General features: G+C 52.3%; 1 protein-coding gene across 8 annotated transcripts in view; it reads right to left on the reverse strand.

The window, feature by feature from the left end:
• NAV2 (neuron navigator 2) overlaps positions 1-24,763 on the reverse strand; it is a 93,375-nt gene that overhangs the window by 49,720 nt on the left and 18,892 nt on the right. For 7 of the 8 annotated variants that reach the window (XM_053448892.1, XM_053448889.1, XM_053448886.1 and 4 more), the window contains exon 1: positions 10,087-10,341. The exons of the other annotated variant lie outside the window; for it this stretch is intronic. In XM_053448892.1, the coding sequence (XP_053304867.1) occupies positions 10,087-10,341 (255 nt within the window). Of the gene's footprint in view, positions 1-10,086; positions 10,342-24,763 lie in introns of those variants that run through there. 8 annotated transcript variants of the gene reach the window in all.

Below are 24,763 nucleotides of genomic sequence, written 5' to 3' on the forward strand. Positions count from 1 at the left end.
TGACAATCCCTCCCGTCACGTCTCACAAAAGACAAGGAGAGAAAACCGCCTCCGATTCCCACTCGCTTCCCCCACCTGACGCTTCGCAGGAGATTAGAAGGAGTTTGCAGAAGTTCTCCCCCTCCGGCTATTGTTTGCGGACCCCCTCGGAGAGTTAGTCAGGTGCAGGGCGGGGGTAAAAGGATCCTGGGGGCAGCTGAGCGCCTCCTTGCCTCGATCACGGGGGCTTTAACATCACGCCGTGCAGCTCGTTTAATAAGCGAATAGATCCGACGCCACGAATATTCCACGGAAACAGGTGGATGACATCATGCACTCCGTGACATCAGCCAGCAGAGCCTCCAATGGCGCGTAGTTCTGCGGAGCCCGTCCTGCGTATGATCGTCATGCGCCGCGGAGGAAGCTATTTAAACGTGAATTATAGCGCAGTTTATTAAGAGTTTGCCTCTCAGAGTCCGCTCTGCAACATGCAAGTTCCGTCAAACACGCCAAAGACACGGAACAAAAGCAGAGCCAACGCTGCGTTAACGGAGCGGCCGCCGGGCTGAGGCTAAGGAGGCTTCGCTAAACGACCGCAAGCTGTCAGGGAATCCGAGAAACACAGGCGGGTGTTATGGAGAAAGGGGGCAGATTGGGGGTAACAGAGGGTGAAATGGTAGTGGTTACCGGTGCTGGGTTTCCAGGGGAGAGGGCTCAGGCTGCATTCTTGGCGTTAGTGACCATGCGCCACCTGAATAAACACACAGCTTTTTATTCAGCGGATTATACCCCCGAGCTGAAGCAGCTGTTTGGGGGACGCTTTGGATAAGTGACGATCAGGATGCCTGGCTGTGATTGGTTGCCGGATACTTGGCACCGTTATACATACTGTGGCTACTGTTATGGGGGCAACTTCTCTTCACAACCACCACAAACTCACTTTTGGCCCCCACAGACATACCCCACGACGAGCACATTGCACAGACTCTGACTGTGCGTATGTCAGAGGCCGGCTGTGCGCTCAGCACTGTGCGAGGGCCCGTTAATCGCACCTGCCGGGAGTGATAAGGGTTGGCCGAGGTCCATCGCCGCCATCTGTTTGCACAAAGCTTTTCGTATTAACGAACTTTATGCAAAGCCGGGCATTGTGCGGCTCGTTACCTCGTTACCCCCGGTTACCTTGTTACCCCATCGCCTCGGTTACCTCGTTACCCCCGTTACCTCATTACCCTGTTACCCCGTCACCTTGTTAACCACGTTACTCCACACAACGGTATGTTTATTGACAGGGCCGGGTAGGGGGTCGCTGGGGAGGGGGTCGCGGGAGAGGGGGTCGCTGGGGAGGGGGTCGCTCATGGTGTTTGTGAGGACAGAGTCTGGACTCATTAACATCCTTATCTGCGCAGCCGGATGGTGCGAGTTCAGCCGCGCATGCATTCACTTCCTCGGAGCTTATCTCCGCGTGGTCCGGGTGACATCATCTCCATTCTCCTCGCTTCAAAGCCCCGGCTTTATCTGGTCCCAGCTCAGATTAGGCAGAAAGCCCTGGGCTAGCAGAGTAGTCTTCACAGTGGGCTTTGTGCAGAGCACAGTCGGGGGTCTCGGACGGTTGAGCCCCCCAGCGAGATGCAAAATTATTAGACATGGAAAGGAATAAAATGAATGCACGAGCGAGAAGAGCCGAGCGCATAGAATGGGCCAGAAAGCCCAGCTGGTACGAGGTGCCGGTACCACGGGCCCTAAAGCCCCGGTATCGTAGCGTTCCCCCTCGTGGCGTGGGAGGTGAGCTCCAACGGGACGGGGATCACGCCGTTTATTACCGCAGCCCCGCGTGACGCAACGCCTTTAACTGACATTTAAATAGTGTTTGTCCAGGCAGCACCCGCAGCGCATGCACGGCGAGCGTTATTCAAAGCGCACTTGGCACGGAGCTCGGCAGGTGGGGTTTGGCAGAGAAGTTCATCCAGATCCTCTTGTTTTAAACTGCAGGGACTTTACATGTTAATTCTAATATATCAGAGCCCCCCCCCCAGTATATACACTGCTGTATCAGAGCCCCCCCTGCAGTCTATACACTGCTGTATCACAGCCCCCCCTACAGTATATACACTGCTGTATCAGAGCCCCCCCTACAGTATATACACTGCTGTATCAGAACCCCCCTACAGTATATACACTGCTGTATCACAGACCCCCCTACAGTATATACACTGCTGTATCAGAGCCCCCCTACAGTATATACACTGCTGTATCACAGACCCCCCTACAGTATATACACTGCTGTATCACAGCCCCCCCTACAGTATATACACTGCTGTATCAGACCCCCCCTACAGTATATACACTGCTGTATCAGAGCCCCCCCTACAGTATATACACTGCTGTATCAGAGCCCCCCCTACAGTATATACACTGCTGTATCACAGCCCCCCTACAGTATATACACTGCTGTATCAGACCCCCCTACAGTATATACACTGCTGTATCAGAGCCCCCCCTACAGTATATACACTGCTGTATCACAGACCCCCCTACAGTATATACACTGCTGTATCACAGCCCCCCCCTACAGTATATACACTGCTGTATCAGAGCCCCCCCTACAGTATATACACTGCTGTATCACAGCCCCCCCTACAGTATATACACTGCTGTATCACAGCCCCCCCTACAGTATATACACTGCTGTATCACAGACCCCCCTACAGTATATACACTGCTGTATCAGAACCCCCCTACAGTATATACACTGCTGTATCAGACCCCCCCCCTACAGTATATACACTGCTGTATCACAGCCCCCCCTACAGTATATACACTGCTGTATCAGAGCCCCCCCTACAGTATATACACTGCTGTATCAGAGCCCCCCCTACAGTATATACACTGCTGTATCAGAGCCCCCCTACACTACAGTATATACACTGCTCTATCAGAGCCCCCCCTTCAGTATATACACTGCTGTATCACAGCCCCCCTACAGTATATACACTGCTGTATCAGAGCCCCCCTACAGTATATACACTGCTGTATCACAGCCCCCCCTACAGTATATACACTGCTGTATCACAGACCCCCCTACAGTATATACACTGCTGTATCACCCCCCCTACAGTATATACACTGCTGTATCAGACCCCCCCTACAGTATATACACTGCTGTATCACAGCCCCCCTACAGTATATACACTGCTGTATCAGAGCCCCCCTACACTACAGTATATACACTGCTGTATCACAGCCCCCCTACAGTATATACACTGCTGTATCAGAGCCCCCCCTACAGTATATACACTGCTGTATCACAGCCCCCCCCTACAGTATATACACTGCTGTATCACAGCGCCCCCTACAGTATATACACTGCGGTATCACCGACCCCCCCTACAGTATATACACTGCTGTATCACAGCCCCCCCTACAGTATATACACTGCTGTATCACAGCCCCCCCTACAGTATATACACTGCTGTATCACAGCCCCCCCTACAGTATATACACTGCTGTATCACCGACCCCCCCTACAGTATATACACTGCTGTATCACAGACCCCCCCCTACAGTATATACACTGCTGTATCAGAGCCCCCCCTACAGTATATACACTGCTGTATCAGAGCCCCCCCTTCAGTATATACACTGCTGTATCAGAGACCCCCTACAGTATATACTCTGCTGTATCAGAGCCCCCCCTACAGTATATACACTGCTGTATCAGAGCCCCCCCTTCAGTATATACACTGCTGTATCAGAGACCCCCTACAGTATATACTCTGCTGTATCAGAGCCCCCCTACAGTATATACACTGCTGTATCAGAGCCCCCCCTACAGTATATACACTGCTGTATCACAGACCCCCCCTGCAGTATATACACTGCTGTATCAGAGGCCCCCCTACAGTATATACACTGCTGTATCACAGACCCCCCTACAGTATACACACTGCTGTATCACAGACCCCCCCTGCAGTATATACACTGCTGTATCACAGCCCCCCCCTACAGTATATACACTGCTGTATCACAGCCCCCCTACAGTATATACACTGCTGTATCAGAACCCCCTACAGTATATACACTGCTGTATCACAGCCCCCCTACAGTATATACACTGCTGTATCAAAGACCCCCCTACAGTATATACACTGCTGTATCACAGCCCCCCCCTACAGTATATACACTGCTGTATCACAGCCCCCCTACAGTATATACACTGCTGTATCACAGAACCCCCTACAGTATATACACTGCTGTATCAGAGCCCCCCTACAGTATATACACTGCTGTATCACAGCCCCCCCTACAGTATATACACTGCTGTATCAGAGCCCCCCTACAGTATATACACTGCTGTATCCGAGCCCCCCTACAGTATATACACTGCTGTATCACAGCCCCCCCTACAGTATATACACTGCTGTATCACAGCCCCCCCTACAGTATATACACTGCTGTATCACAGACCCCCCTACAGTATATACACTGCTGTATCAGAACCCCCCTACAGTATATACACTGCTGTATCAGACCCCCCCCCCTACAGTATATACACTGCTGTATCACAGCCCCCCCCTACAGTATATACACTGCTGTATCAGAGCCCCCCCTACAGTATATACACTGCTGTATCAGAGCCCCCCCTACAGTATATACACTGCTGTATCACAGCCCCCCCTACAGTATATACACTGCTGTATCACAGAACCCCCTACAGTATATACACTGCTGTATCACAGACCCCCCCTACAGTATATACACTGCTGTATCACAGACCCCCCCTACAGTATATACACTGCTGTATCACAGCCCCCCTACAGTATATACACTGCTGTATCACAGCCCCCCCCTACAGTATATACACTGCTGTATCACAGCCCCCCTACAGTATATACACTGCTGTATCAGAACCCCCCCTACAGTATATACACTGCTGTATCAGAACCCCCTACAGTATATACACTGCTGTATCACCCCCCCTACAGTATATACACTGCTGTATCACAGCCCCCCCTACAGTATATACACTGCTGTATCACAGCCCCCCTACAGTATATACACTGCTGTATCACAGCCCCCCTACAGTATATACACTGCTGTATCACAGCCCCCCCCTACAGTATATACACTGCTGTATCAGAGCCCCCCCTACAGTATATACACTGCTGTATCACAGCCCCCCTACAGTATATACACTGCTGTATCACAGACCCCCCCTACAGTATATACACTGCTGTATCACAGACCCCCCTACAGTATATACACTGCTGTATCACAGCCCCCCTACAGTATATACACTGCTGTATCACAGCCCCCCCCTACAGTATATACACTGCTGTATCACAGCCCCCCCTACAGTATATACACTGCTGTATCACAGACCCCCCCTACAGTATATACACTGCTGTATCACAGACCCCCCCTACAGTATATACACTGCTGTATCAGACCCCCCCTACAGTATATACACTGCTGTATCAGACCCCCCCTACAGTATATACACTGCTGTATCACAGACCCCCCCCTACAGTATATACACTGCTGTATCACAGACCCCCCCTACAGTATATACACTGCTGTATCAGACCCCCCCTACAGTATATACACTGCTGTATCAGACCCCCCCTACAGTATATACACTGCTGTATCACAGACCCCCCCCTACAGTATATACACTGCTGTATCACAGCCCCCCCTACAGTATATACACTGCTGTATCACAGCCCCCCCTACAGTATATACACTGCTGTATCACAGACCCCCCCTACAGTATATACACTGCTGTATCACAGCCCCCCCCTACAGTATATACACTGCTGTATCACAGCCCCCCCTACAGTATATACACTGCTGTATCACAGACCCCCCCTACAGTATATACACTGCTGTATCACAGCCCCCCTACAGTATATACACTGCTGTATCACAGCCCCCCTACAGTATATACACTGCTGTATCAGACCCCCCCCCTACAGTATATACACTGCTGTATCACAGCCCCCCCCTACAGTATATACACTGCTGTATCAGAGCCCCCCCTACAGTATATACACTGCTGTATCAGAGCCCCCCCTACAGTATATACACTGCTGTATCAGAGGCCCCCCTACAGTATATACACTGCTGTATCACAGACCCCCCTACAGTATATACACTGCTGTATCAGAACCCCCCTACAGTATATACACTGCTGTATCAGACCCCCTACAGTATATACACTGCTGTATCAGAACCCCCTACAGTATATACACTGCTGTATCACAGACCCCCCCTACAATATATACACTGCTGTATCACAGCCCCCCTACAGTATATACACTGCTGTATCAGAACCCCCTACAGTATATACACTGCTGTATCACAGACCCCCCCTACAATATATACACTGCTGTATCAGAGCCCCCACTACAATATATACACTGCTGTATCACAGACCCCCCCTAAAGTATATACACTGCTGTATCAGTAATCTTACAGGTGGCCACAAGGTGGCGCTTCAACATCATTTTATCCAGAGAGATAAAAGAGCCTTCCATGCTATCTACCGTATTTATATAGCGCCAGCAGAGTAGATAAATGGAACAGCCTCCCAGCAGAAGTGGTAGAGGGTAATACAGTGAGGGGATTAAACATGCTAGACATACGGCTCCTGAATCTAAGACGAGACCGACGACTGATTAAGGTTTTTAAAGAGACGGCGACTAGCCGGGCTGATGGAAGATTTTACGGGCCTGCAATCACTGCAATAACTCCATGGTACTGCTCTGCAGAATATGGCAGCGCTATACACATCAGCAGCTAATAATAACAAGGTGCGGAAGCTTTGTCACGGGGCAGATATGAGCAGGGTAACGGGAGCCGGGAAGCGGTACATTCCACGACGGGTAAGAAATAGAGGCCAGTAAATGATTCCACGGAACGGAAAATCCGCTTCAGATCGTAGCAACAGCCTCGTAACACAGAGAAACTGCCGGTTATATCTCCGGAACACACGCAGAAATAAACATTTTCACCCAAAACCTGACGACCAACCCCGTGCTGGAGAACCCAGAGCCCCCCCTCCGATACCTGCGCAGATAACCGCTCGCAATGATTTACCCTCCCGCTGCGTGTAACACGTGTCTGCGTGTAAATTATCCCCCTGCGCTCAGGTCTCACCCCCCCGTGGCAGCTCATTCACACCCCACCATCACACGCTGGGCACCTAATAGTTAAAAGGGATATTAAACCGATTACTGGTGAACCTGCCAGACGCCGGCTCACACCGGACACGGCAAATCTCAGTGTAACCCGTCAGTTCCTGAGGGATTAGCCGTGTACAAGTAACTGCCCCAGACTCCCCCCAATCCCCAGCAGACTGCCCCAGACTCCCCAGATTCCCGGCAGACTGCCCCAGACTCCCCCCGTTCCCCGACAGACTGCCCCAGATTCCCCCCGATCCCCGGCAGACTGCCCCAGACTCCCTCGATCCCCGGCAGACTGCCCAAGACTCCCCCCGATCCCCAGCAGACTGCCCCAGACTCCCCAGATCCCCGGCAGACTGCCCCAGACTCCCCCCGTTCCCCGACAGACTGTCCCAGATTCCCCCCGATCCCCGGCAGACTGCCCCAGACTCCCCTGATCCCCGGCAGACTGCCCCAGACTCCCCTGATCCCCGGCAGACTGCCCCAGATTCCCCCGATCCCCGGCAGACTGCCCCAGATTCCCCCGATCCCCGGCAGACTGCCCCAGATTCCCCCGATCCCTGGCAGACTGCCCCAGAATCCCCCCGATCCCCGGCAGACTGCCCCAGACTCCCCCGATCCCCGGCAGACTGCCCCAGACTCCCCAGCAGACTGCCCCAGACTCCCCCCGTTCCCCGACAGACTGCCCCAGATTCCCCCCGATCCCCGGCAGACTGCCCCAGACTCCCCTGATCCCCGGCAGACTGCCCCAGACTCCCCTGATCGCCGGCAGACTGCCCCAGACGGGTTTAACCGTCCATCGTTCCCACCCCAGTCTGCAGAGGGTTCTGGCGGGTACAGTTTTGCAATGACAGTAGAGCCGGTGAAGACACCCGGGTTTATAATCCCCGCAGCGCTCCCAGATACCCGGGTTTATAATTCCGGCAGCGCTCCCAGATACCCAGGTTTATAATCCCTGCAGCGCTCCCAGATACCGGGGTTTATAATCCCTGCAGCGCTCCCAGATACCCGGGTTTATAATCCCCGCAGCGCTCCCAGATACCCGGGTTTATAATTCCCGCAGCGCTCCCAGATACCCGGGTTTATAATTCCGGCAGCGCTCCCAGATACCCGGGTTTATAATCCCCGCAGCGCTCCCAGACGCCCGGGTTTATAATTCCCGCAGCGCTCCCAGATACCCGGGTTTATAATCTCCGCAGCGCTCCCAGATACCCGGGTTTATAATCCCCGCAGCGCTCCCAGACGCCCGGGTTTATAATTCCCGCAGCGCTCCCAGATACCCGGGTTTATAATCCCCGCAGCGCTCCCAGATACCCGGGTTTATAATCCCCGCAGCGCTCCCAGATACCCGGGTTTATAATCCCCGCAGCGCTCCCAGATACCCGGGTTTATAATCCCCGCAGCGCTCCCAGATACCCGGGTTTATAATCCCCGCAGCGCTCCCAGATACCCGGGTTTATAATCCCCGCAGCGCTCCCAGATACCCGAGTTTATAATCCCCGCAGCGCTCCCAGATACCCAGGTTTATAATCCCCGCAGCGCTCCCAGATACCCGGGTTTATAATCCCAGCAGCGCTCCCAGATACCCGGGTTTATAATCCCCGCAGCGCTCCCAGATACCCGGGTTTATAATCCCCGCAGCGCTCCCAGATACCCAGGTTTATAATCCGCGCAGCGCTCCCAGATACCCGGGTTTATAATCCCCGCAGCGCTCCCAGATACCCGGGTTTATAATCCCCGCAGCGCTCCCAGATACCCGGGTTTATAATCCCCGCAGCGCTCCCAGATACCCGGGTTTATAATCCCCGCAGCGCTCCCAGATACCCAGGTTTATAATCCGCGCAGCGCTCCCAGATACCCGGGTTTATAATCCCCGCAGCGCTCCCAGATACCCGGGTTTATAATCCCCGCAGCGCTCCCAGATACCCGGGTTTATAATCCCCGCAGCGCTCCCAGATACCCAGGATTATAATCCCCGCAGCGCTCCCAGATACCCGGGTTTATAATCCCCGCAGCGCTCCCAGATACCCGGGTTTATAATCCCCGCAGCGCTCCCAGACACCCGGGTTTATAATCCCCGCAGCGCTCCCAGATACCCGGGTTTATAATCCAGCTCATAAATACCCCTGGTTTTCAATCCCTGGGCAGACCTATCGAGGCTGATCGTTTTGGGTCTGAGAGAAGAGCAGCTCGGTTTAAATCTTGGGGGGTTTCTGAATCGCACAGATTTACACACCGGCTACAATCTCGCACCACAAATCACAACAAGCGGCACTCTGCACCCACGCGGGGCAGGTAACACCAGCCGAGGAGGTAGAAATGGATTTATCTCGATGTCTGAGCCTAGCGGTCCCACAATCCTCAGACGGGGCGGCTGATTCAGGACATTTAAGGAGTCATTTTTGCTGACAGCATTTCAACCTCTTTCTGCCAAAAATGGGTTCCTCGCATGTCTCAGCTCAGCCGGAGCACACTGCAGGCAGCGGATAAAATGCGAGCCGCAGCAGCAGCCTCGCACACTGCCATCCACCCGTAACCATGGCAACACACACTCAAATTCTCATATGCACAAGTTCCAAAGAAAGCCATTTGTAGCATTTGGCAGAAATCACGAGATTCAGAGTAAAGGATTCGGTCTCCGGCTCTCCTGGATGCCGGGCAGCACCTACAAGTGGCCTGCGCTGGTGTCACCCGTGGAGGGGGGGGGGCAGGAGGGATCTCTGCAGAGCCGTCACATGATCAATGATAACGGACCCTGCAAATACCCGGGACTCCACCTGCCACAATAAACATCTCGACCAAATTTCTGCAAATATACCCCAAAAACACCCGAAAAAATGTAACCGCAGCAGCCAGACCACAAACAGCGACAATTCCCAATCACAGCAGAGACCCCAACGAGTCGAGATCGCGGAATAAAACCCACCTGTGTATCGAAGTCGCTTTCCGCGGCGTCCCCCTTATCAGCGGAGCTCCGGTCCTCCGACGAGTCGTAGCCAAGCTGGGGCTTTAGTGGCCCCTGGCTGGGGTACAACGGTTTGGATACATCCAGCTTATTTCCAAGCTTGAGGTAACAGGGCTGGGGGACGCTCCTGGCCGGCACGTGGAGGATGGGAGCCGCGCTGTGTACGGGTTTGGGGAGTCCCGATTTCATCTTGGAGGCCACCAGAATGGATGGCATCTTCTCCTTGGACCTACTGAGCCAGACCCCCCTCCCCCGCGTCAGTGTCCTCCGTCAGACCCGCTCTCAATGAAGTAAGGAGGCAGCGCATGTGCTGCGGAACCTGTTCATCAGACGCCGACGCCGCTAGCGGACTCGAGCCTCCATCTTTCTCACACTCCCAGCCAGTACGACAAGCGCGTTCCGAGTACCTGGAGAAGACATCTTTCCCCCGGTAATGCAGGCTGTCACTCTGTCGCTGCAGCTGCTGCTGCTGCAGCAGCGTGTGCAGCCTGTGTCACCGGCTCCAGGCTGAGCCGCGCAGCAGATGCAGCTTAGTATGTAAATTGCAGCCCCTGAGCGTAGTGAGCGACAATCCTGTGCAGGTATCCGTGACGTAGAGCGGCTGTCTGTCTGTCTGTCTGTCTCGCCCCAACCTGTAGCCTTCAGCCGGACTGTCTCCTCACACTGGAAGCAGCCAGAGCCCCAGCGCAGTCTGCATGTGGACGAGACTCTCGCATTTTGACAGTACAGCGCAGAGCTGGCGCCTGATTGGCCGCCCAGCCACGAATCACACTCCAAATATCTCTGCAAAAAAGGAGTGGCCTCCGCTGCCAGGGGCCGTCACTGAAAAGCAGCCAGACCCCCGACGGTCCAGCAGCTGCCGGGAATACCGGAGCGCCGGTGAATCACGCTGATTAGGGAGCCCGGGAAGGGTGCGCACTTCCTGAGCAGCGTGTGTCACCAGCAGCGACCTCTCAGCAGCCGCAACCAGCTGCTTAGTAGATAAGACACAACAGCACAGGACTGGACTAACATTTCACGAGCCAGCTGGTTACTGTATCGAGGTGTATCGAGTTTGTTGCGAGGTGGATTTCTGTGACTTTGTCGCAGCAGCTGCAGGACACGCAGGTGCCGCTAGGCAATAAAATCAGCACCATTAACACGCTACACGGTGTCCATTTGTGTAACCTGGAGTCAGAATCATGAGTATGAGCAACTTGGTAGCAACAGCAGTAGATTTGTGTGCCAGACTACCAGCAAAGGTGGTAGAGCTGACACAGCAAGAATAATCGGATGTGCCCAGCAGCTGCAACCTGTAGGGGTTGGATGGCATTAAAAGGTTAAAACCCTTTCCCCATAGCGGATGAAGAATGTATGTCTGGGGCATACAAAGGGTTAACATTCCGTGTCGCCTCCGTCCGTGTTCTCGTAGTAACAGCAGACATTGCGATGTAAACGTTCTAGTAACGCGGAACAAGACAATGTGAATTCTACAGCGAGAGAGCAAGTAACACACAATGTGGCCCCTTTCGGCCCGTCCACAGACTCAAAGCGGGGGCCGGGAGTCTATCCTGCGCATGTTTAAGGAGCCGTCAGTGTGGTGCCCGGCCCCAGCTGGACAGCCAAAACCCCGCTCCCTGCTCGGCCCCTCTCTATAAATATATCATATATTTTGTATTAAATATAAATACATCTGCCGCTGGCTCCCAGCTTTTCTGTCTGGCTACTAATTCTTCATGTGATGTTCGTCTGAAATCTGATGACGGGAGGGGAACACGTCAGGAACACGCAGAGAGCGTGCGGGGAACACGCAGAGAACACGCTGGGGGAACCTCCGCTAAACCACCTGTCCGGTGAACCTCGTTCCGGCTCACTCTGGTGTCAGCGTATTCAGGAGAGTTTCCGGGATCGGTTTCCATGGTGATCAGGCAGCCCATTACTAGTTTAGAGTAAAAGCCCCATTTCTACTAAGTGGCGCGTCTCACCCACCCGGCACCCTGCGGCCCCCGGGCAGAACCTCGTTCAGCAAGTGAACAGGCATGGAAGGTTCTAGCCCTGGATGTATGCATTTATGTGTGTGGGTATTATGGAGGCATGTATGTGAGTATGTATATGTGTATGTAAGTAGTATGTATATGTGTATGTAGGTAGTATGTATATGTGTATGTAGGTAGTATGTGTATGTAGGCAGTATGTGTATGTAGTTAGTATTTGTATGTAGGCAGTATGTGTATGTAGTATGTGTATGCATGTGGCGTGTAATGTTCAAGCTGGTTGGCCTCTCTCTTATGTTTCCATTCCCTGGATATACGGGGCAAAGCCTGTGTGGTCTCGGGGGTCACGCACCTAATCTTTACATACAGCCACAGGAACACGCATGATAAGCCACGAGGGTCTTCACGAAGCATCACAGCAACCCCCCCCCCCAATATTCCTCCCTCATTCCACACAAAACACTTTCCCTGAAACACAAACTTTGGGATATTTTCCTCTTCCCTTCAATCAGTAGAGGGTGGGGAGAGCAGTCACTGGCGGGATGGGGATGCACATACCCTCGTGGCACACAAACAGTTAAGGGGGGCCATAGTGAAAGCAGCGGGAACCGTGAGCGTTAGGCCCGCTCGGCCCCTCGTCACGCACCGAGACGCAGAGAGAATGAAATATTTGGCGGCCGTCTCTGGAATAAGAAATAATCTTTTCACTTCCCACGGTGCCCGTAACCAACGCAACCCACTCTGCCACACGCTAACACGCAACAGCAAAAATAACACGCAGCAACGACACGCAACAGCAAAAATAACATGCAACGATAACACGCACACACAACAAAAGATCGTATGCAACAAACACACACACAGCTCTCTGTGGTCACGGAAACCCAAGGAAGCAGTCCGCTGCGGCCCTGAACCTTCTGTCCAGTCTCTGATCTCCAAGGATGCAGCGCCCCCTGGCTCCTGAACCCAGCATGGGTAAGTGTGGCCCCAGGGGCCAACATGTCTCTCTATTCCAGAACGGGGGACACAGGGCCCCAATGACATTTAATGCCTGTGTTTGTACATGTAGGGGGGGGGACACGGCGGAGGGTTCCGGTACGGAGTGATGCGGAGATCGTCAGCCTCGTGGCTCGCTGCTCCCGTCACACGCAGAGAAGGCGATCTGCATTTATTGCGCCTTCATTTGCTGAGCGCAGGACCGCGGGCCGGATGTTCGGGGGCCGGGGCTGGAATCTGCGCAGACCGGTGAGAAGCCGAGAGCAGGGCCAGGGACTCGGCACTTGGCTGCCTTCCTGCTCCTCGCTGGGAGTTTATGGCCATCCAGCCACATACTCAGCACTGTGCCCATAAATGGATGAGCTGTCTGCAACGAAACAGAGCCTGTCCGCACGGGAACACGCAGAGTCTCACCGGGGCCGACAACAACACGCAGAGTCCCCACCCGGGCCGACCGACACACACAGAGTCCGACCGCGACACGCAGAGTCCCCACCGGGGCCGACCCCAACAAGTGTGGCCCCGTTACTGCCTCCTCCAGGCCGAGGGCCAGTTATCTGCAAATGACTAAAGCCTCTAAACCTTCCCAATCCGGCTAATTCTAATCCCAAATCTGGAGCGCGGAGCTTTACATGAAGTCAATTAAACTCTTTAATGGTCTTTTTGTGTTTTCTGGCAGCACTTATTCCCCCTTAATGCCCCCCCCTCCCCCGTGGGGTCAAGGCCCGGACATTGCGGTTAATCACATTTCTGAGGGGGTCCCTGAAGCTGCTAGTGTGGGGAGCAGATTTGGGCTGGAGGTTAATGGGGTCTATTAATGGGGTTAATGGGGAAGACGAGGCTCCTGAAACTCCCGGGACTGGAAGCCCAAAGCCGACGCAGACGGACGGACAGACAGACGGACAGACAGACAGACCCATAGATAGATAGACAGACAGACCGATAGATAGAGAGACAGACAGACAGACAGACAGACCCATAGATAGATAGACAGACAGACAGACCGATAGATAGATAGACAGACAGACCGATAGATAGATAGACAGACAGACCGATAGATAGAGAGACAGACAGACAGACCCATAGATAGATAGATAGATAGATAGACAGACAGACCGACAGATAGAGAGACAGACAGACAGACAGACAGACAGACAGACAGACCCATAGATAGATAGATAGACAGACAGACCGACAGATAGAGAGACAGACGGACGGACAGATAGAGAGACAGACAGACAGACGGACGGACGGACAGATAGAGTGACAGACGGACAGACGGACGGACGGACGGACAGCTCAGGAGATAACGCTGCCAATCACTGCAAAAAATCATCTTACTAAACCGCAGGAAAGAATCTCATTAAAAGATTAAGCAGTTGATGCAGAGCTAACAATCCGAAGCCGCCAATCACTTTAACAGATTACACGTAACCCACCGAGCAGCTGACTCTGCAACAACCACCAGCTAACACGGCAAGGACACGGAACAACCGCCAGCTAACACGGCAAGGACACGGACCAACCACCAGCAAACATGCCAAGGACACGGAACAACTGCCAGCTAACATAGCAAGGACATGGAACAACCACCAGCTAACACGACAAGGGCACGGACCAACCACCAGCTAACACGCCAAGGACATGGAACAACCACCAGCTAACACGACAAGGGCAAGGAACAACTTCCAGCTCACGTGACAAGGGCACAGAACAACCGCCAGCTAACACGACAAGGACACGGAACAACTGCCAGCTAACACAACAAAGACACGAAACAACCACAAGCTAACACGACAAGGCCACGGAACACCCACCAGCTAACACAACAAGGACACGGAACACCCACCAGCTAACAAGACAAGGCCACGGAACAACCGCCAGCTAACACGGCAAGGACACAGAACAACCACCAGCTAACACGATAAGGTCACGGAACACCTTAAACTAACATGACAAGGACACAGAACAACCACCAGCTAACACAGCAAGGACACGGAACAAACTCCAATTAACACGACAAGGACACGTAACAACCTCCAATTAACATGACAAAGACACGTAACAACCTCCAATTAACATGACAAAAACCCGGAAACATCAGTTCTTGGCGCCATGTGACGCTGAGGCCGCGTTCCGTCAGCAGAGGACGTCCCGCCGTGAAGAACACGTAGATACATTCAGCGGCCTCCGATCGCTCGGCAAACATCGCGTTTCCCCGGAACAAATCTCCGGGATCGGAGCGAACGGCATAAGAAAAACCTTCACATAAACAGCTTTTCCAGGAAACGTGTCCTCCATGCGCAGGAATCCCTCCGCCGCGTCTCTGCCGTGTCTCTGCTCACCGTCACGATGTCAACGGGACCGTCTCACGGCAACGGAGGCAAAAAATAAGGATTTCCAGCACAAAGAACTCTCTACACGCTGTCTACGCACCGTCTACACGCCGTCTACACGCCGTCTACATGTTAACATTTCCAAACCGCTCGAAAAGTCTTTTTTTCTTTTTTAAAGATTTGAAATGATTTTGTCATCGTAACACCCGTCAGTCACACGCTCTGCGGTAAGCGCCAGGTCACCACGCTGTACACGTGTTCAGACCTAACCGAAGCCCCCGGGCGTCCCGTCTCTTTAAGGACCGGCGCTAAAAAGCGATTCTAATGAGGAACGGATAATCGAGACGCTCCGGAAACCTGCGATTCACCGCTAACCGAGACAAATGAAGCCTCTGCTTCGGCCATGACAGGAAATCGTGGGACCCGACACGCAAATCAGCGGCCGTGGCACCCTACACGCAGGTCCGGCACACGTCCAGCTCCCACCTGCCGGCTCATACAGGTCACGCGCACGCTGGTTACAGTAAAGCGACCCCGTGATCGGGCGCTGGAATCACATAAACCTCCCCGGCAAGGAATTTGCCCCAGCTGCCAAGACAGAGGGTAAATCTGCCAGACAGGGCCAGGCCTCGCGACTGACGGGGAGCGGACACCGGCAGAAGAGGCCGTCACGGGATCAGATCGGACGGGTCAAAATCAAGAAGCGGAGAAGACTCTCCGCAACCCCGTCCAATAATCCCCCCAGCAGAGCAGCTCCCCCCATAATCACACCTGCTTATACCCTTAACTCTCACCCAATAGCGAGCCTTTCACAGCCCCTCTGACCCCTCAACCATTCAAACTTCACCCCAACCCATTCACAGCCCGCGCTGCACCCCTCTCGCAGGTCATCGGCAGATACCCCGTATATATGATGAGACGGGGGCGTCAGACCCCCGCGTGCGTTGGCTTTACTTGTTTTTGGGGAATGCGTGTATGACGGGGGCTGCACACTTAGCAAAACGTTGGTTCCCTGCGAAGCCTTCACTCCAATAATGTCAAAGTCATTTGTTGCATTATGTCAGCGTGCCCAGGACAGCGCGTTGCCTGCGAGCGGCTGACACAAAAGGTTATCCACGCAGAGTATTGCGAGGAGCTGCGAGGCTCGGCTTCTCAATGAATCAAAGGGATCGGGGTGATTGTGCCGAGCGCAGCCTACCAGCTCTGCGGCTTCTCCTCCGCCGGCTCGCATGGCTTCCTGCGGACATTGATGCGATCCGACGGCCGGCCGGCCGCTTACTCGGGACTTCGTGTCAAAGAACTTTCTTAGAAAGGCTTTTTTAACCTTCAAAGAACGGAAGTGAAGTCCGAAGGAGCCAGGCGGCTATCGCAGTATCCAGGGGCCACGGCTGGGCAATCGCAGTATTCAGGGGGCCACGGCTGGGCAATCGCAGTATCCAGGGGCCACGGCTGGGCAATCGCAGTATTCAGGGGGCCACGGCTGGACAATCACAGGATCCAAGGGGCCACGGCTGGGCAATCGCAGTATTCAGGGGGCCACGGCTGGGCAACCGCAGTATCCAGGGGCCACGGCTGGGCAATCGCAGGATCCAGGGGGCCACGGCTGGGCAATCGCAGTATCCAGGGGGCCACGGCTGGGCAATCGCAGTATCCAGGGGGCCACGGCTGGGCAATCGCAGTATTCAGGGGGCCACGGCTGGGCAATCGCAGTATTCAGGGGGCCACGGCTGGGCAACAGAACGCGTCTCGGCCCCCGATATTCCTACATAAAGCATGAAAATGCTACATTGCCCCAGGATCTGTCGTAATGCCGGCCGGCGGGTCCCCCTTTAATGAAACGTAACACCGGCCATCGCTTTTCCCACGTGCCGGCCCGTCGCTCTCATTGAACCGGGGGCCGCCTCGCTGGGATCCAGGCCGGGTATTTTGTCACAAAATGCAAATCATGTCTGTTTATTTTGACTAAAATTTGCTTCTCATGTGCAGCTGCTGAGCGTGGCCACCATTCCAAACACCATAGAGAGGTCACGCGAACATGTCTCGCACACACACAAGCCACGCGAACATGTCTCGCACACAGAGGTCACGCGAACATGTCTCGCACACACACAAGCCACGCGACCACGGCTCGCACACAGAGTTCACGCGACCACGGCTCGCACACAGAGGTCACGCGACCACGGCTCGCACACAGAGGTCACGCGACCACGGCTCGCACACAGAGGTCACGCGACCACGTCTCGCACACAGAGGCCACGCGACCACGGCTCGCACACAGAAGCCACGCGACCACGGCTCGCACACAGAAGCCACGCGACCATGGCTCGCACACAGAAGCCACGCGACCACGGCTCGCACACAGAAGCCACGCGACCACGGCTCGCACACAGAAGCCACGCGACCACGGCTCGCACACAGAAGCCACGCGACCACGGCTCGCACACAGAGTCCGGGACACCTGGGTTTAACCTCCTATCAGAATCCATTAATTGTTGTTATCTCTGTTTTTTTCTGTCTCTCACGTCACACATTAGGATTTTTCGGAAAAAAGTATATATTTGTCACAGATTTGCTCCAAAACAGGAAGGGAGCTGCAGGCCGGGGGGGGGGGGGCAGATCCCCTGCGGCTACGAACTGATAAACTACTATCACCCAAAGCCGGGGGGGGGGGCTCTGCTTCCAATTCACTACAGAGTTCAAAGCGGTGACCCCCACGTTAAATTCATTACTGGGTTCAAAGCCGTCAATGAACGAGCCGCATTTTGTCGATAATGTTCTAGAAGCCACGCTGGCCACGCAGAGAAGAGAATTTTACCAAATCGCACAATTCTTTTAGAGCCCCAAAAATTGCTGCAAAGAATGCTGCGGTGAACGGAATATAAATACGTATAATTACTGAAGACGCGGGAAATCATCATCCTGATGGAGGGGGTTCTACTCCATGTACCCCAAGTTATTTTATATTGCCCCAGCATACTGCCTTTACCCCAAGGTATTCTATATGCCCCTATCATACTGCCCTTTACCCCCAGGGTATCCGTTATACCGCTAGCAATCTACCAATAGCCTTAAGGTATTATACATGCCCCTACCATGCTGCTGATACCTCTGGCTTATTACGCGGTTGCCCCCTCCCCCCGGGGCATATCTCCAGTGCCAGGAAAGTTTTTGCTGGGCGAACTGCCTGCGATACGGTGCTAAAAATAGCCGCGAGCGAGCGGAGACGCATGCGCTGAAAGGAGAGGAAAAGAACGGATGAAGCTACAGGAGAACCGGGAATCCAGCGGGGGCCGCGACACCAAACCGGGGGACCACAACACCAAACCGGGGGGCCGTGACACCAAACCGGGGGACCGCGACACCAAACCGGGGGGGCGCGACACCAAACCGGGGGGCCGCGACACCAAACCGGGGGGCCGTGACACCAAACCGGGGGACCGCGACACCAAACCGGGGGGGCGCGACACCAAACCGGGGGGCCGCGACACCAAACTAGGGGGCCACGACACCAAATTAGGGGGCCATGACACCAAACCGGTGGGTCAGATTAACCCTTCCCCTATTAGGATGCAAGTAATTGGTGATGATGTTAGATGAGATTTATCCTCAAGTGACCTGCAACCTTGTGGCACACGGGGAAGAATCAGCCCCCGGCAGACCCCAGAACCACAAAAACAAACAGTCCCCTAACAGACTCATTCGCTGCGGAAAACACACACATCCCCCTGCAGAGGGCGCTCCACACCGACCCCTCCACTCCGAGCCAAATGCATTCAAACTCCCCATATATACAGATAAGGGGAACTCAGTCACAAATCACACACACAATCTCCAACACAACACACAGAGCGCGCACACACAATATCTTAACACAACACACGGATCGCGCGCACACAATCTCCAACACAACACACAGAGCGCGCGCACACAATATCTTAACACAACACACGGAGCGCACACACACAATATCTTAACACAACACACAGAGCGCGCACACAATCTCCAACACAACACACAGAGCGCGCACACACAATATCTTAACACAACACACGGAGCGCACGCACACAATATCTTAACACAACACACGGAGCACGCACACACAATATCTTAACACAACACACGGAGCGCACACACAGCCTCACTCTATGAAATGTTATGTGACGCTGCCCCCTGCTGGCGGGATTCGGTTCTGCCTGCAATAGTCGGCCAAGTCCCAGCACTGATCACAGCTAATTATTGCTGATTTGGTATTAAAATCACACAAAGCCTCAGCACAAAACAAATCAAATCCTGGAAATTAACCGTTTTAGACAGGAGTTTTACAAGATGGCGAGTTAAAATTTTTTTTTAAAAAGATATGATTGACAGATATTCCTCAACAAAAGATATAATAAAACGGCAAAATAGGGGTCTCCTTTATACAAAGCGCGTAAATACAGAAGGAATTGTTCTCTTCATTTTGAGGTAATTTGTGTTTATTTTGTAACTTAACTTAGAAGCTTGTTTATGGGAAAGCGAACGCAGATTCCCAGGGCAGTAACTTCCCAGCCCAGTAACCGGGACGTGTACCTACTGCACCCTCAAATACGTTGAGCCGGAGTGGTGCTGAGTGTGGGGGGGTAGATGAAGAAGACAATGAGCAAACACTGGGATAACCAAGCTGAAGTTTTAGGCAAAAAGCATTGAACGTTTTTCTGGAAGCGAGCCGAAGGCATCAGGAACGTTACAATTCATTACAGAAACGCGGCCAAATTACAGCAATTTCACAACTCATCAAACCCCCATTCAGCAGCAGGTGAAATGTCACCGGCATGAATACATACATGTTAGGAACACGTGTTGTTTGCAGCGTATAATTACACTATGGAAACCTGGAGGGTTAATCACCTCTAGTGGCTCGAGCTCGGCTGTACGCGGTCCTCAGACGTCACGATGACCCCGGCACAGCGTTCACGCTACCAACGGCGCCTATCAAGCCCCCAAAACCTGGAAACAACGCAGTATTTCTCTCCCACGTCCGCATTACACGTACAGGATCCCGGCTATAGCATCCAAGGTATACGATCCATACCCCAGATACAGCACATGATTATTATTATTATTATTTATTGCTTTATATAGCACCATCAAATTCCATAGCGCTGTACAATGATCCCCATATCACACAGAGCATATGATCCCCATATCACGCATACAGCATATGATCCCCATATCACACATACAGCATATAATCCCCATATCACACAGAGCATATGATCCCCATATCACGCATACAGCATATGATCCCCATATCACCCATACAGCATACGATCCACATATCACGCATACAGCATATGATCCGCATATCACGCATACAGCATACGATCCACATATCACGCATACAGCATATGATCCGCATATCACACAGAGCATATGATCCCCATATCAGGCATACAGCATATGATCCCCATATCACGCATACAGCATATGATCCCCATATCACACAGAGCATATGATCCCCATATCACACATACAGCATATGATCCCCATATCAGGCATACAGCATATGATCCCCATATCACGCATACAGCATATGATCCCCATATCACGCATACAGCATATGATCCCCATATCAGGCATACAGCATATGATCCCCATATCACGCATACAGCATATGATCCCCATATCACACAGAGCATATGATCCCCATATCAGGCATACAGCATATGATCCGCATATCACGCATACAGCATATGATCCCCATATCACGCATACAGCATATGATCCCCATATCACGCATACAGCATATGATCCCCATATCACGCATACAGCATATGATCCCCATATCACGCATACAGCATATGATCCCCATATCACACAGAGCATATGATCCGCATATCACGCATACAGCATATGATCCGCATATCACGCATACAGCATATGATCCCCATATCACACAGAGCATATGATCCCCATATCACGCATACAGCATATGATCCGCATATCACGCATACAGCATATGATCCCCATATCACACAGAGCATATGATCCCCATATCACGCATACAGCATATGATCCCCATATCACACAGAGCATATGATCCCCATATCACGCATACAGCATATGATCCCCATATCACGCATACAGCATATGATCCTCATATCACGCATACAGCATATGATCCGCATATCACGCATACAGCATATGATCCCCATATCACGCATACAGCATATGATCCCCATATCACGCATACAGCATATGATCCCCATATCACACAGAGCATATGATCCCCATATCACGCATACAGCATATGATCCCCATATCACACAGAGCATATGATCCCCATATCACGCATACAGCATATGATCCGCATATCACGCATACAGCATATGATCCCCATATCACACAGAGCATATGATCCCCATATCACGCATAAAGCATATGATCCGCATATCACACAGAGCATATGATCCCCATATCACGCATACAGCATATGATCCGCATATCACGCATACAGCATATGATCCCCATATCACGCATACAGCATATGATCCCCATATCACGCATACAGCATATGATCCCCATATCACGCATACAGCATATGATCCCCATATCACGCATACAGCATATGATCCCCATATCACGCATACAGCATATGATCCCCATATCACGCATACAGCATATGATCCCCATATCACACAGAGCATATGATCCGCATATCACGCATACAGCATATGATCCGCATATCACGCATACAGCATATGATCCCCATATCACACAGAGCATATGATCCCCATATCACGCATACAGCATATGATCCCCATATCACGCATACAGCATATGATCCGCATATCACGCATACAGCATATGATCCCCATATCACGCATACAGCATATGATCCCCATATCGCGCATACAGCATATGATCCGCATATCGCGCATACAGCATATGATCCGCATATCGCGCATACAGCATATGATCCGCATATCACGCATACAGCATATGATCCGCATATCACGCATACAGCATATGATCCGCATATCACGCATACAGCATATGATCCGCATATCACGCATACAGCATATGATCCGCATATCACGCATACAGCATATGATCCGCATATCACTCATACAGCATATGAACCCCATATCACGCATAAAGCATATGATCCCCATATCACGCATACAGCATATGATCCGCATATCACGCATACAGCATATGATCCGCATATCACGCATACAGCATATGATCCGCATATCACGCATACAGCATATGATCCCCATATCAGAGATATAAGAGGAATGGAGGGCCCTGTTCCCGCAGGAACTTACAATCTAGGTAGATCCATGATACGGAATGTACAGTATATGACCCCCGGATCCTGGTCCCTGTATAGTATGTCCTCCATTTCACAGATATAGTATGTAGAGTATATGATTCCTGCCTGGAGGATATAGTGTGTACCGTATATGATTCTTGTATCCCGGATCATAGTATGTACCGTATATGATTCTTGTATCCCGGATCATAGTATGTACCGTATATGATTCTTGTATCCCGGATCATAGTATGTACCGTATATGATTCTTGTATCCCGGATCACAGTATGTACCGTATATGATTCTTGTATCCCGGATCATAGTATGTACCGTATATGATTCTTGTATCCCGGATCACAGTATGTACCGTATATGATTCTTGTATCCCGGATCACAGTATGTACCGTATATGATTCTTGTATCCCGGATCATAGTATGTACCGTATATGATTCTTGTATCCCGGATCACAGTATGTACCGTATATGATTCTTGTATCCCGGATCATAGAATGTACCGTATATGATTCTTGTATCCCCGGATCATAGAATGTACCGTATATGATTCTTGTATCCCCGGATCATAGTATGTACCGTATATGATTCTTGTATCCCCGGATCATAGTATGTACCGTATATGATTCTTGTATCCTGGATCATAGTATGTACCGTATATGATTCTTGTATCAGAGCATGCATATGATCACAGCTCAGTAACCCAGGCTAGGAGCTGTGAGGTTTGGCAGGCATACAGCCGCTCTCTCTGTCCATCTGTCCTCCGCTGCTGGTAGAGACTTTCTTTATTCTGCCTCCAGGCCAAATCGTGATGTCAGTGACTTTGCGGGACGGCCATCTGCACCCCCTGCGCCGACGGCCCCCGCGTGATTACTGTACTAGCGAGGGGCTCCAGCTTCCCGTCTGACCCTTGGCTAGCACTTAGAAGCAGCATCAATAATTTATCACCTAAACACAGGAGGCCTTCTCCCCAACTCACTGTCCTCCCTAACAAAGGGAGTCTATTAATTCCGCACCAACACAAAGGGGGGCCGCGAACCGTAGACAGACCGGAAAACAAACATGCAAATGGGGGTCTATGCCTTTCACATCGGCGGAGCCCATGAAAGAAAGGCTGGGTCCATTCAATTATTCATTAGACTCCAGCAGATCCCGAGCTCGCCGGCCATATGCTTGGGAAGCGCTCTCACTGCACACAATGAAGCGCATCGTCCCTTCCCGTGGACAACGTGCCAGACGAGCCCCCCGACCCCGAGCAGAGCCCACCCGGCGGACCTACAATCCCTCGTTAAAGGGAACAGGCAGGACAATCTCACCGAATGTCCGGTTTATTCCCAACGAGTCCCCCCAACCATAAATTCAGCCGCGTTTCTACCCGGTCCGTAGCAGGGGGGGCCCCGGCGATTGGGGTTAAATGATACTCATAATTTCCGGGTGACGCTCATACAAAGCGGTTGTGAATGACGGCATCGGGTGGGATCCTCGTGGCGGCCGGTACAGCACCGATACATGCATGAAGCCGGCTGCGTACCGCGGGGGCCGGACTGGCCCCTGCTGACAGGCTCCCGGTAGCACAATTTGCTTCCATGTTATTGCTGGAACCTCCACGGGGGGCTCAGATCTAGAAACGTGACTTTTGGCTCCATATCAGTTTTGATGAAATTATTATTAAGCATCCTCCTGCTGGACGGAGACGGCTTTCATAAACCTCTCGCAGATCCCCCGGGGGTGCAGCTACTGACGCTCCGGCACTCACCTTAACATCCACAACGCGGGGGGCCACGGAAAACGGACGTAATAACTCTAAAGGCGCTGGAATTAACTCTTTCATTGTTAGTACTGCTGAAAATTGGATTTACCGAGGAATCACCAGCAGTCTACGAAACCGCTTTCCAATCTGCCCCCCCCCGGCACCAGTACTACATATTCAGCACTTCTACTGCCCCGTCTGCCCTCTGCGCTCCACGTGATCCGGCCCTGTGAGAGCTGTTCATTTTTGGGGTAAAACATAATATAATTGAGT

Source organism: Spea bombifrons, chromosome 10 (assembly GCF_027358695.1).
Source record: "Spea bombifrons isolate aSpeBom1 chromosome 10, aSpeBom1.2.pri, whole genome shotgun sequence".
NCBI lineage: Eukaryota > Metazoa > Chordata > Amphibia > Anura > Pelobatidae > Spea > Spea bombifrons.